Source organism: Myripristis murdjan, chromosome 3 (assembly GCF_902150065.1).
Source record: "Myripristis murdjan chromosome 3, fMyrMur1.1, whole genome shotgun sequence".
NCBI classification, from domain to species: Eukaryota; Metazoa; Chordata; class Actinopteri; order Holocentriformes; family Holocentridae; genus Myripristis; species Myripristis murdjan.
This window is the reverse complement of record NC_043982.1, coordinates 308,497-323,936: the sequence shown is the minus strand read 5'-3', so window position 1 is coordinate 323,936 and position 15,440 is coordinate 308,497. Positions and strand designations below refer to the sequence as shown.

At 44.2% G+C, this 15,440-nt stretch overlaps 1 protein-coding gene across 1 annotated transcript in view; it reads left to right on the top strand.

Moving 5' to 3' along the window:
• slc9a5 (solute carrier family 9 member A5) overlaps window positions 1-15,440 on the top strand; it is a 162,164-nt gene that overhangs the window by 71,902 nt on the left and 74,822 nt on the right. Inside the window, 2 exon segments of the mRNA XM_030048495.1 lie at window positions 8,397-8,617; window positions 12,506-12,708. Of these exon segments, the coding sequence (XP_029904355.1) occupies window positions 8,397-8,617; window positions 12,506-12,708 (424 nt within the window).

Genomic DNA, 15,440 nt, shown 5'->3' with positions numbered 1-15,440 from the left:
GGACTTAGCGGGAGCGCACCTCAAAGTGAGTGTGTGAGGGTGGACATTGGGATTGGGCCCAGGTTTGCCTCCTCAAGAGCCGTGAACGTGCACATACACTATTCACAAAAAGTTAGGGATATTCGGCTTTCGGGTGAAATTTCAGGATGAACCTAAAATACATTATAACCTTTACAGGTGGACTTAATGTGACTTTCTGTAAACTTTTGAATGCACATGTCCAACTGTTCAATGTTTCAGTACTTTTTGCACAAGTTGCTGTTCTCTAACAAGGAGTTTAACGACAAAATTCACATCAGGTGTTTGATGCTCCAGCTCATCGAGGTCGTATCATTAGGGAACGGCTGCTGGAGACTGGGGTACCTCAAATGGAGTGGCCTGCACTTTCTCAGACCTGCATCCCATAGAAAACCTATGGGATCAGCTGAGTCGCCGTGTAGAGGCTCGGAGCTCTGTACCCCAGAACCTCAATGACCTGTGGGCCGCCCTTCAAGAAGAGGGGGATGCCATGCCTCAGCAGACAATAAGTCGACTTGTGAACACCATGAGACGTCGTTGTCAAGTTGTAATTAATGCTCAAGGGCACATGACAAGTTATTGACACTGACATTTTTTTGTTGTGGTATATCCACCACTGTTGTTGGCTTTTGTTTCAAGAAATTGTTTGAGATGAGGAAATCACCAGTGCATGCTTCTACTTAAATGCCCTACTTTCATGATATAATATCACTGTAGCGTGAACATTTTACATTTTCCATAAATTTCACCCAAAAGCCAAATATCCCTAACTTTTTGTGAGTAGTGTATAAGGGGTGGGTTCCGAGGCAGCAGACCAATCACAAACATGAGCGACAAGGAAAAATGCACAAAGCAATAATTCACGGCGGAGGAGCAGCGTATTGTACTGGAAAAGTATGATTAGGAAAAACAAATTTTACACACTAAATTAAACTCCGCGGCTGCCGCAAAGAGAAAGCAGAATACATGGCAATGTATTGCCGACTGCATAAATACGCAAGTTACACATCGATGGCTCAAGTTTCCACACCTGACGCTGAAACCTCTGAACTCACTGCATTGCACAGATGTGCTGCGTGTATGACAGGTATAGTTAAATTCCTCCAGGTGTAATCCCTCCGGGGTTAAAAGGACGTGGGAGCAAGCAAAAACACAAAACGCAACACAAGAACATCATTGCATTTGGTAAGTTTGCCTTTTTATTATTGACCCTTTGCAGACACGTCACAATTATCACGTGACATGGGAGGTGGTGCCATGATGGACGGTAGAAGAACAGTGGACGTCACTTTAAGACAAGGAGGCGCGTTGTAGTTTGTGACATTCCGTGGTTGTAGATAGTTTTTAATTTACTTTTATGGTGGTAAGATGGTGATTTCCTGCTGTGCCGTGGAGTGTGCTAACAGGCAAGGCTGTAAGCCTAATCTAGCCTTTTACAGGATACCTTTTGATGCGGACAGAAGACAGCGACGGGTAGCTGCTATCAATCGTAAGGACTTTAAAAATTCTCGCTGCAGATCCGGGAGTATTTGGATGGCTTTCCAAATAATCCCGGATCTGCAGCGAGCATTTTTTACAAGGTCAGTTTAATATTAAAACGTCATCAAACTTATATAACCTTAGCTATGTTAGAGTCCGTCAAAACAAACTGAGTGTAGTTAGCTAACGTAGCTACTGTTAGCTAACAAACTCAAGTAGGGTTTACCATGGCAACGACGGCGCACATGCATGCAGCAGCTGGTGGCTCCCTCAATTTTCAGCAAAAAGAGGAGCGATTCTTCCGTTTTTACTGCTGAGAATTGTATCACTTGCGGGTGTATTACTTATGACAGTAATACACTCCTCAATATCAGAAAAGGAAGTGCGAAAATTGCACTGAGTGCCGCGGACCTTGGGATTATATCTGCTCTCGGCATCTCAAGATCCGACGACCAGGGCGTTCAGATCGGACGTCATCGCGGGCGGTGTAGTCGACGCAGGAGGAGGGGCAGGCGAGCCGGGGTGAGACTGAGGCTGAGTAGGCTTGGACCCAAGGCTGTGCCGCTGCCCAGCTTGCTCCTGGCTAATGTCCGATCACAGGAGAACAGTGGATGAGATACGGCTCAGGCTGACCCAGCAGGGAGAAATCAGACACTGCGGCGCTCTCATCCTAACAGAGACGTGGCTCCATGAAAACATACCGGATGAGGCTTTAACACTGGACGGGCGGAGCCTGTTCCGGGTGGACAGAACACAAGACTCCGGTAAGACGAGAGGGGATGGACTCTGTGTGTACATCAATGATGCTTGGTGCACAGGTGCAGTCAGAGTGGATGGAAAATGTTCACCTGACGTTGAATTTTTACTGCTGAGATGTCGGCCATATTACCTGCCTAGAGAATTCACCAGTGTGTTTGTTGCTGCTGTTTACATTCCACCGGATGCAAATTCAAAAAATGCACTCCAGGAATTGTATGAGGTCATCAGCAGTCAGATGGCAAAACAGCCAGATGCTGTTATTATTGTCGCTGGGGATTTTAATCAAACAGACCTCAGAACTGTTCTGCCAAGATTCCACCAGCACGTCCACATCTCCACCAGAGAAACAACACACTGGACCATGTCTACACCAATGTTCCTGGCAGCTACAGAGCCCTCTCTCGTCCTCATTTTGACCAGTCAGACCACATCTCCCTGCTTCTCCTGCCTACTTACATCCAGCTGACAAAAAGGGTCAAACCAACTGTAAAAACAGTTAAAGTGTGGACAGATGAAGCTGCAGCGGCTCTACAGGACTGTTTTGAATGCACAGACTGGCAGATGTTTAAAGATGCTGCTACCCAGGAGAATCATATTGACCTTGAAGAATACGCATCATCAGTGACATCATACATCAGCAAATGTGCTGATGATGTGGTAAAAACAAGGACAGTTAAATCATTCCCTAATGAGAAAGCCTGGATGAATGGAGAGGTGAGAGCTCTATGTAGAGCCAAAAAAGCTGCCTTTAAGTCAGGTGACAAAGAAGCCTACAACACTGCCAGAGCAAAACTGAAAGCTGGCATCAAGGAGGCAAAGCGAAGGCATCAGCAGAGACTGGAGAGAGACCTCAACACCAACAACAGCAAAGACCTGTGGCAGGCGGTCAAAAGTGTGACAGGCTACAAAAGCAGGAGCGCTCACATCATGTGTGAGGCCACGTTACCAGATGAGCTAAACACATTTTATGCTCGCTTTGACCTTCTCAACAGAGAGTCAGCTGTAAAGTCTACTCCGCCTCCAGAGGACCAGCCACTGTCAGTATCCACAGTGGATGTGAGGAAAGTCCTGCTGAAAGTGAATATGAGTAAAGCTGCTGGGCCTGACAACATCCCTGGCCGTGTACTAAAAACATGTGCCAACCAGCTAGTAGATGTCATTACCGACATTTTCAACATATCACTGTCACAGGAGAGTGTTCCCACCTGCTTCAAGACAGCCACCATCATCCCTGTGCCTAAAAAGTCTGCAGTGTCTAATCTAAATGACTACCGCCCTGTGGCACTCACCTCCATCCTGATGAAGTGCTTTGAGAAACTGGTTCTCCAGCACATAAAGAACAACATCCCTGCCAGTCTAGACCCTCAGCAGTTTGCATTCAGAACCAACAAATCCACAGAGGATGCCATCTCCACTGCTCTCCACTCAGTCTTCACTCACCTGGAGAAAAGCAGCACCTACATCAGAATGCTGTTTGTTGATTTCAGCTCAGCTTTCAACACAATCTCCCCCATGATGCTGATTGGAAAACTGAACACTCTGGGCATCAGTACCACCCTCCGCAACTGGATACTGGACTTCCTCACAAACAGACCCCAGTCAGTTTGGATTGGCAGTCTCTCCTCCTCCACTCTAGTGCTCAACACCGGAGCGCCCCAGGGCTGTGTGCTCAGCCCCCTCCTGTTCACGCTCTACACCCACGACGGCAACCCCCGACATGGAGAGAACTCTATTGTGAAGTTCGCGGATGACACCACCATCATCGGCCGGATTTCCAACAATGATGAGTTTTCATATCGGGAGGAAATCAACCATCTTGCAGAATGGTGCACAGAAAACAACCTTCTGCTCAACGTCAGCAAAACCAAAGAACTGATAGTTGATTTTCGAAAAAAGGAGGCAAAGACACACAACCCTGTCTACCAATTGGTCTTATCACAGGGGAGGAATGATCAACTGAAAACACATGGAATAGGATTTTGCTCCCCTCAAAAAGGGGGTGAGGGGACATGTTTAGCCATGTTGGTCATACCAATCGATTGACAATCCTTACAACTTATTTCTCAATGAAAAGGGGACTAAACAGGCTTCCAAACAGTATAAAAGACAACACCAATCGGTATTGTTTAATGGGAGAAATGATCAACTGAAAAAATATTGCAGGGGATTTTGTCAAAAAAATTGGTCGCTTCCCACACAATTACCGGTGTCACTCATTCCAGAAATGCAGGATCCTTACAAGTTATGGACAAGTTAAGTATCTCATTGGAAAGAGGACGAATCAGGCTTTACAACGGTATAAGATACAACACTATTGGGTATAAATAAAGGGGAGAAATTATAGACTGAAAAAGCAGTGCAGAACTTTTTGCCTAGTTTACATAAATGATTGTTTTAACATGGGTGTCAATGGGAAATTGGGACATCACCTATTTCAGCATTTTTCAATACTTTCCACCTCTGGGATTTCTTAGGACTTTTGATATGTTATAAGCAACATACTTATGAGACTAAAAAAAGTTGAAAGAGTTTCTGTTTCACTTTTTCCTAGGTCACTTTGCATAATGCCCATACAATTTGTGCAACGGGCCCCTGGTATGCAGGGGCGTACTGGCCATCTGGACGTTCTGGAGAATACCAGAACGGCCGGTGCTGCCAGTTGACCGGCGGCTGGCCGGCCGGTCTTTAAGGTTGATAATAAAAAAAAAAAAAAAAAAAATGCCATGATAATTATAACATTATTACATAACAAAAATGTATAATTTAGTTTTGAACAGGCCCACTGTTGTCTTTTTAAACTGTGTACCCCACTCAATTTGAGCAAAATAAATGTTTTACCTGTTTTTACCCACACACACACACACACACACACACACACACACACCCCTTCCCTGAAATGGTACAGTCTTCAAGTGCACGTCTTTTTTTTTCCATTGGAGTTTGCTGCTCTGCCTCCGGTGCTTTGCCTTAATATTTCGCTAGCCTTATGCTTTGGTGACTGAGGCAGGGCTCTCAAGTCTCACTCATTGGGAGAAGGGAAACAAATCTGGGTGGCGCAACCCCTCCAGTGGTTTCACCTGCACCACCAAGAAAAAACATTCCAACACCTGCTCTGGCACCGTACGAATCCAAAAGGCAAAGAGACTTTCCAGACTACAGCAGCGAACTGACATAGATTGTGTAACAAAGTGAAGAGTTGCCACTCTGCTCTATTTTCACTGGCTAACAGCAGCACACTGGCTTAGCTTGTCTATTCAGAGAAGAGGCATCACTTCGGCTTATTTTGCAGTCTTTGTTATCACATGCATACTACTGAGGCCTGTATCACGAAGCAAACTTAGTTTGCGCTGGATTAGCCAGACCTATCCGGCTACACTAATCGAGATCATGATGATCAGGGATAACCGGTATCACGACGCTGGTTATCAACTCGCTCATTCGATCCAGGTTTGCCTCATCAAGAGCCGTGAAACGCGCACGTGTAAGGGGCGGGTTCTGAGGCAGCCGACCAATCACAAACATGAAAAAATGCACAGCGTATGTCACGGCAGAGGAGCAGCGTATTATAGCCTACTGGAAAAGTATGAGGAGGAGCGGGGTACCAGACTAGAAAAGTATGAGGAGGAAAACAACATCCACACACTAAATTGAACACCGCAGCTGCCACCAAGAGAAGGTGGAATGCTTGGCAACGAATTGCCGACTGCATAAATGCGCAAATTACACATCAGTGGCTCAAGTCCACATCTGACGCTGAAACCCATGCACTGCACTGCACAGATGTGTTGCGTGTATGACAGGTAGAGCTGAATTCCCCCACGTGCAACCCCTCAGCTGTCAATCAGGCCCATTCTCTCACACAGGAATAATTTCCCCCCCAAAAATATTTAGAGCTAATTAACTGTGCCATTTTAAATGTCCCTAAAATGTTGTGAAACGCCTCTAAAAATACTTTTGATTATCAAATTTCCTTTAATGATCTCATGTGTTTTCCGCTCCTAGAGTGTCAGCTGTGTATAGCAGGCAGCTGTTAGCCAGGCTGAAGTGCTGCTTCACATTACATACATTACATTACATCCTTTCTCTCATATAGAGAGTCATCGGCAAAATGTAACGGGTTTGATTGGTCAAGGAAAATCCTTTCACGCCGTAATGCTCTCCGGGATCCTCAATGATTAGACAGGCCACGGTTTTGGCAAACAGCTGATTGGCTTTATGTAGGATTCAATCCTATCCTGAAAGTTAGCCTGCCCCGGAGCAGGCTAACCGGGCTGTTTTTTAGTCCCAGTCCGCCCCTGCTGGTATGACACCTCACAGGCGCTCGCAGGGCTTCACAAATAACAGCGACAACAAACACTCAAGTCCATCAGTGTCTAGTCAATTCTTATGGTACACAAAGGGTTAACAGCAGGTCTCCGCTAGAAGTCCTGCCTCTAACGTAATATCGCTCATCGATTGGCTCTGCCGTTTCTTGCTAATGCGTGATTGGCCGTCCCGGCTGTCACTCCATGTGGTTGTAAAAAAAAAAAAAGCGCCGCAGGACTCGCACAGCGGAGTTTGTTTGGCTGGTTGGCCAGCAGATGCACACAGACTGATTTCTTCACTGTTTATTTCGTCAGGTGGCAGTTAGAACAATAGTTCAGCATGCTTCTTTGACATGAGAGCTTTTATCAGGCACATTGGCCTGTTGTTTCTAGGTAAGCAGGAATTATCCATTTTTACTAACCATGTTTTAAAATGTCAAGCTTATAGAACTGTAGAGCCTCAACAACAGAGATTTTTTTTTTTCAAATAAGAGCAAGGCAATGGACACTAATCTGTTTGTATTTAGGTAGTGTCAAACATTTATTTTATTTATGTTTCTGTATGGTGTTGTGGATGTACAGTATGATGCACAGTTGCACTAAAGACAAGAACTCAGTTAAATTGCCTGCTTGTCTTTCTTTAGTTGCCTTTAACTTACAACATTACAGAATTATTAAATACTTGTAGTCAGTATAGATATTCATATATGCAGTATAAACATTAATGTCAATCTCTTACTAGTTTTTATTTTTTCTGATTATGATCGTTTGCTTGTTTATTTGATCAGCTCTACATGACATGTAATTGCAGTCATAAATGCAAAAAACATCAACTTTCAGGGGCGCTGCCTTGGAGCGCTTTTACGTCCCCACCCAGCCAAACCGGTGCCGCGGCCGGCTTGCCTGATGCCGGCCGGTGGCTTTTTTATTCAAACAAGATTTTGTCCAAGTATTTTTCCAAAAAAGGGTCTTTCAAAAGAGGCGTCATCTTAAAATCAGGGTCGTCTTTTATGCGGGTCAATATAGCATTATTGTTGTTGTTGTTGTTGTCGTTATTATTATTATTATTATCCTATACGGAAAATGTGCATCTTGTGGAGAAAAAGCCATGTGTCAATTTTCAAACCGATCAGATTTTGCAGTTTTTCGTAATCTATCAACATGAATGGAGAATCAACCCAAACTAAAAAAGTCGATATGGTTGCCGGTGGCAGAGCGGCTAGTTTCTCCGCCTGCCATGCAGGATACCAGGGATTCAGTTCCCCATCTGGAGAACAGGATATCATTCATTTATTACCTCACTTTGTTGTTAACCATGTCAATAAAGTGATTCTTATTATTCTGCCTATCATTGGCTAGATGACACACACAGTGGCATTTAGGGTTTTGTAATTTTCATTATTATTATTATTATCATTATTATTATTGTTATCATCATCATCGTCATTATTATTATTGTTTGTCAGCCAGGTTTGTTTACACTGAAGTCACATTTAACTACGCAAGATTTAGAATATTGAGCGTGAAGAACCTGATACTCTACTGAAGAATCTTATAGTGTGTGGTGTGGTCTGTAGTGCACAGCACACACTATAAGATCAGAAGAGAGAGATCTTGTGCAATCTGTCTTTTGTTATCATCAAGTGTGTGGTCTCTAAATCTGTGAAGGTTTGAAGAATCCTGTAATGTGTGCCAGCCTTAAGGGTGCAAAATATTAAACCGAGGGTGCCATGCATGCTTTTGCACCCTTGTAGAACCAGGCCCACTCACTGGGCTCATCAGTACTAAAGATGTAAAACACCACCGTGTTTGGTGTGAATCTCTCTGTTTCCTCAGAATGACCTTCTGTGGCATCGGGGCCAATAAATATGTGGAAGCCAACATTTCTCAGAAATCTCGGACCACGGTGAAATACACGATGAAGACTCTGGCCAGTATCGCTGAGACCATCATCTTCATCTTCCTGGGGATCTCAGCTGTGGACAAATCCAAATGGGCTTGGGACACTGGCTTAGTCTCCTGCACCCTCATCTTCATCTTCATCTTCAGAGCCGTTGGTCAGTCAGCTCCCTCTGCAGCTTTCTCGTAGACACACAAACATCCACACACACTAAAAATGAGGTTACAAAAAACATGACTTCCCACCTTCTACTGAGTTGTAGATGTGCAGCCCAAAGTCTACTGTAAAAAATGATACCAAGCACTAGCCAGAGTAAATACAGCTCCATCTATTCCCTTAAAACTAAAACCTGTATAAAATACCAAAAATAGGCTGGTTGCCTTTTTTTCTCCAAATAATGTGAAATTTAGATTTTAAATTTAGAATTTTTGCCAGGACCATTCTAATTCCCTTCATGGCTTCCTGTTCATTTACAGTGGAAATTACATTAAATACTATATGCAAAATATAACAGACATTTTGAAGTTAAATTAAACAGTCAAACAGTGTCACATAAGAGATCACTTGTATTGTATTAATGCCAGTTGGTCAAGTTTCTAAGCACAGCATCCATGACAATGAGAGGGCAGTTTGCCACTGCAGTTGACTGACATCTTGTAATGGCTACCACAATAGATAATTTTTCGCTACAGTGTGGACGCAGAATTTGTATTACCTGGGTTACAGCTCATACTTTAAAGGCCCCATAGCATGAAAAATGCAATTTTCGTTGTTTTAGCGTGATAGGGAATGTAGCTCTCTTCACATCATGACAGACACAGGTCGTTCTTCTAAAACAGGCGTTGATTGCTTGGACATATCTTGCATCTCGTCCCTGCACGTCTTGCTCACGCCGTGAGAACTGTATTTATATCAACAAACATATCACAAACACGCATAAGCGGCACGTTAGCATGTAAAATAAAATACAAATAAGACGCACAGCGCCAGTAAAATAAAGATAGTTAAAGTTAAAACAACAATACCTCGTTGGCCGCTTGATGTGAAAAGAGGTTGAAGTCCATAAAAGTCCTTAGAAAGTCTCTTTAGAGTCCCTTTGTTGTCTGTTTTTAGCTTCAGACGTTGACATGACATAAATGAATGAAAACAACAGAGCTTCACTGCAACATGTGCTGCCTGCCTCAACACAGTGCCATCAAAATTTGCCGTAGTCACAACACAACTGGGAACATTAGTTCCGGCCATGAAATGCACAGTATTTATAATGAACTAATAACATTTTTATCTGTTTTTTAACACACCAATTTTACATTTTAATGAAATTATTTATTTATTTATTTATTACTATTTAACTTATGATATGCATAATGAACTCAAATTTTATGCAGCACTTACAGGGAAGGTCTTTGGGCCACATAAATACTGTCCCATGCATTAAACCTGTGATAAATGTAGAAGTGCACACAGCCCATTTTTTGAAACTCTCCCTGTAAAATGAGTGGATTGCACTTCTGTTACTTCATGATGTCATGATGTAATGTCGGTAACTCCGCCCACAGTCCGCTTCCGCTCCCCATGCCACAAGCTCACAAGCTAGCAGTGTTGCCAACTTGGCGACTTTCTCGCTAAATCTGGCGACTTTCCAACTCCCCATGGCGACTTTTTTTGTCAAAAGCGACTAGCGACAAATCTAGCGACTTTTCCTGGTGTTACTGGAGACTTCTTGTATTTTGGAAACTGACATGAAAGCTCGTATCGTTCCTCTGCAGTTCCTGTTCTCAGCGAGCAGCGGGTGCTGCCGCGAGCCCCTCCCCCGCCCCAAAGTCCTCACAGGTGGTCACCATAGTGGTCACAGCCTCGAGCCGCGCGCGGCAGTCGCAGGCAGCTGCAGTCAGGAGAGGAGCAGAGAGGAGACCCACCACTCTGCGGCCAGGCAGCAGATGAATCGCGCATGCGCAAAGCCACTGTTGGTCCCACCCTTCCCGTAAATTTGTAGTTCTAAAACATATTTAGGATATTTTTACTCACTTTTTGTCTCTCCCACGACGTTATTCCTCTCCTACAGCGTCCATTACAATCACGTGCAAATTGCCAATTATGCAAATTAGGCGATGACGTAATTTGGCGACTTCTAGCGACTTTTAGGACAGCCAATAGCTACTTTCCTTACTGAGGAGTTGGCAACACTGCAAGCTAGTGAACTTAGCCAGTCCGCTTCCGCTCCCCAAACAACAAGCTCACAAGCTAGCAAACTTAGCCAGTCCGTCTACGCTCCCCAGGCAACAAGCTCACAAGCTAGTGAACTTAGCCAGTCCGTCTACGCTCCCCAGGCAACAAGCTCACAAACGAGTGAATTTAGCCAGTCCGACTCTGCTCCCCAGCCAACAAGCTCACAAGCTAGCGAAATTAGCCAGTCCAACTCCACTCCCCAGCCAACAAGCTCACAAGCCAGCAAAATTAGCCAGTACCGACAATTCAGACAATCATACATAAGATGATAATTCCTGTTTACCGAGCTCCGCTGAGCAACGTAGGTTTCAGTTACTTGCTTGTGATTGGCCTGACCATATGTCACTCAGAAAACAGTCAGCCAATCAGTGGAGAGGGGCTGATTGTCTCTTCTGATTGGCTAAACGAACCATGCTGCCAGAACTCCGGGAGAAAGGCAAGAGAGAGGAGCTGTGAAACTATTGCCCCTTTTCCACTAGTACCTACTCGGCTCGACACGGCTCGACACGGCTCGACTCTACTCACTTCGACACGATTTAGATGGTTTTTCTATTACAATTGAGTACCAGCTCACCGTGGGTGGAGTCATCATATAGCAAGGCGGTGCACCGTCCAGCTCCCTCTGGATTCTTTGGGCCACCACCAAGCACAGAAAAGTCTCCACCTCTTCATTTGACCACGATACCGGTTTGCTTGCCATTTTCCGACTTTGCCAACTTCAGTGATGATCAATGTGCACGGTCACTGTTGCCGTGTCACTGTTTTTTTTTTTTTTTTTTTTTTTTTTTTTTTAATGCCAGGTTTGGTTTTTGTGCAGGAGTCGCTCTCATGTGTCATCGCTCCCTGTCCAATCAGTGGCCTGGATAGCGTTTACGTCACATTTCGGCTCGACTCAGCTCGACTCAGCTTGCTTGGAACCCCAACTGAGTAGGTCCCAAAATAGTATCTGCTACCAGGTACTACCACCTAATGGAAAAGCTCTCAGAACGGGTATAGTCGAGCCAAGTAGGTACTAGTGGAAAAGGGCCATATATTTAGCAGACCACAGGTACTCAAAACCACAAATACATCTTGCTAGGGATATCAACAGTTAAAATAAAACGCTGGAAAAGTGGACAGCATGGGGCCTTTAAAACTACACTAAGTGATTTTCTGACCACTAGAGGATCTCAAGAACACACCTCTTTTTGCAAACACACCAAGCAAGTCCTCCCCAGTGGATGGGGAGAGAATAAATTTACATACTGGGCTTGCATAAGAGGCACTTGATGTGGAATTTGATATGCTTATCTGCCGTGCAGTTTCAGAAAAGCTTTGAATGACGTCAGAATAACGGTGACAGGGTGTAGTGGAGGTGGTAGGGGTTTAGCATCAGAAATAAATTTGGAAAGGTCAAACCAGGCAATAACAACACGTTGGCTATAAACTGTATGATGGAAAGAGAACTACAGTTATGACTCACATGTTTTACATAGCTTTGAACTTGAGGTAATCTTAACTTTATCACCCTCGGTTGTAGACTAGTACAAATCACAACAACATGGACAGTTTTGTTTCCAAAACAGAGTATGGCCCAGTAAGTGAATTTTAAAGACACGAAAATCATAACCATAAAAATCCTACTTATTACTTTTAAGCTTTTCCTTTCTTCATTCCCGTTTAAGTGAGTGAGTGAATTTGATTTAACAGGTAAATAAAAAAAAGATCAATCTGCTTCATGGAGACATGAGATGGTCAGATGGTGAATGTCCTATGAATCCATTGTTAACCGGCTTCATCTCATCACTCCATCTCTGCTGCTCGGCCCCTGCTACAGGTGTGATTGGTCAGACCTGGATTCTGAACCGTTTCCGCCTAGTCCCATTGGATAAGATTGACCAGGTGGTGATGTCATATGGTGGCCTGCGTGGTGCGGTGGCATTTGCCCTGGTGGTGTTACTGGATGGGGAGCAGGTCAGAGCCAAGGATTACTTTGTAGCCACCACGATTGTTGTCATCTTCTTCACCGTCATGTTCCAGGTAGGTGGAACACTGCACCCTTTCCATGATGTACATTTACATTCATTCAACATTAAAAACAAACAAACAAAACAAAAGAAGAAAATTACTAGAATTTATAAAATGGGTGCTTCCCATCCTTAAATGTGATTGGCTGAGCCGCGTTCCATGCCGTTGTAAAATCAGTGTAACCCACTGGCAGAATGCAGCATAAAATATCCCTGTGCCAGTGTAAACGGACATAGCGTTGCCTAGCAACCAACTACTCTGCGCTCAACTTACTCGTTAGGTTACATTTGTTTCACGACTTTTGTAAACAAAATGTCAGACTTTGTGGTGAATTTTGATTTGCTGGGTGGCCTGAGCCTGGATGAGTGGTTGGAGGAGATGGAAAGGATGAACAAGAAAGAAAAAGAAGACAGGAGACACACTGACATTAATGACAAGACCCTGAATATTTGGAGAAGTCAAGAAATGAAGAGGCCACGGTGAAACAAATTATGTGGTCTGTTCATTGCTTTCAGAGCTGGTCTGAAGAGAAGAAAGAGACTGTTCGCTTTCAATCAGTCACAAAAACAGAGCTTAATCGGATTCTCCATCAGTTTTATGCCACTGTAAAAAATGGGAAAGGTGAAGCCCATGGTTTCAGCAGCTATGTCGGGCTACGTGCGGGGCTTAACCGTTACATCGATGTTCCACCAATCAGCTGATCCTGGTGTCTGTTAAAGGATGCTGAATTCACCACCAGCAACAATGTTTTTTGCCGGTGTGATAAAGAAACTCCGCCGAGAAGGACGTGACAAATCTTCCCACCACCAAGCCATAACCAAGGCAGACTGCCAGAAGATTAAGCCTTTTCAGGCACGAAGTTCAAGCACACCTTGGGGGCTTGTCTCTAAAGTCTGGTTTAATATGCAGCTTCATATGGGACGCAGGGTGAATGAGGGCAACCGCAAATTAAAGCCCGACTCCTTCAGCATTCGCCATGACAAAAATGGCCTAAAATATGTCACCCTGTCTTTGAATGAATGCACAAAAAATCACAAAGATGCTGCAGAAAAAAACAAAGAAAGCCTGCGGGGATTCATATATGAGCAGCCGGGGAACCCACTGTGTCCGGTGGCCTCCCTGGAGAAATACTTCTCCCTGCTGCCTCCTGATCCACCTGCCTTTTATCTCCACCCAAAGCAGACACAATGTGACAGCACCTATGTATGGTAAGTTAACAGTATACTTTTATTATTATTGTTATTGTTATTAGAGGCGGGCATATTCCAGTGCAGCATCTCACCACAATACTTTTTTTCTCTCTCTCTTTCTACTTATTTTAGGTATACCAGAGAGCCTATGGGGGTAAATTTGCTGGTGCTGGCCTAGAGGCACAGCAGATTATGTCTGTGACGGGACATAAGTGTGAGAGTTCTCTCCAGTCGTACTGGCATCCAAATTATGATGACAGGAGATGGTGGAGCAATATCCTTGCCTCAGGCAGTGGCACAACCAACGTTAGGCATACAGTACAGGCCAAAAGTTTGGACACACCTTCTCATTCAATGCGTTTTCTTTATTTTCATGACTATTTACATTGTAGATTCTCACTGAAGGAATCAAAACTATGAATGTACACATGTGGAGTTATGTACTTAACAAAAAAGGTGAAATAACTGAAAACATGTTTATATTCTAGTTTCTTCAAATAGCCCCCTTTGCTCTGATTACTGCTTTGCACACTCTTGGCATTCTCTCGATGAGCTTCAAGAGGTTGTCACCTGAAATGGTTTTCACTTCACAGGTGTGCCCTGTCAGGGTTAATTAGTGGAATTTCTTGCTTTATCAATGGGGTTGGGACCATCAGTTGTGTTGTGCAGAAGTCAGGTTACTACACAGCCGACAGCCCTATTGGACAACTGTTAAAATTCATATTATGGCAAGAACCAATCAGCTAACTAAGAAAAAACGAGTGGCCATCATTACTTAAGAAATGAAGGTCAGTCAGTCCGGAAATTGCAAAAACTTTAAATGTGTCCCCAAGTGGAGTCGCAAAAAAACCATCAAGCGCTACAATGAAACTGGCACACATGAGGACCGACCCAGGAAAGGAAGACCAAGAGTCACCTCTGCTTCTGAGGACAAGTTCATCCGAGTCACCAGCCTCAGAAATCGCAAGTTAACAGCAGCTCAGATCAGAGACCAGATAAATGCCACACAGAGTTCTAGCAGCAGACCCATCTCTAGAACAACTGTTAAGAGGAGACTGCGCCAATCAGGCCTTCATGATCAAATAGCTGCTAGGAAACCACTGCTAAGGAGAGGCAACAAGCAGAAGAGGTTTGTTTGGGCCAAGAAACACAAGGAATGGGCATTAGACCAGTGGAAATCTGTGCTTTGGTCTGATGAGTCCAAATTTGAGATCTTTGGTTCCAACCGCCGTGTCTTTGTGAGACGCAGAAAAGGTGAACGGATGGATTCCACATGCCTGGTTCCCACTGTGAAGCATGGAGGAGGAGGTGTGATGGTGTGGGGGTGTTTTGCTGGTGACACTGTGGGGATTTATTCAAAATTGAAGGCACACTGAACCAGCATGGCTACCACAGCATCCTGCAGTGACATGCCATCCCATCCGGTTTGCGTTTAGTTGGACGATCATTTATTTTTCAACAGGACAATCACCCCAAACACACCTCCAGGCTGTGTAAGGGCTATTTGACCAAGAACGAGAGTGATGGAGTGCTGCGGCAGATGACCTGGCCTCC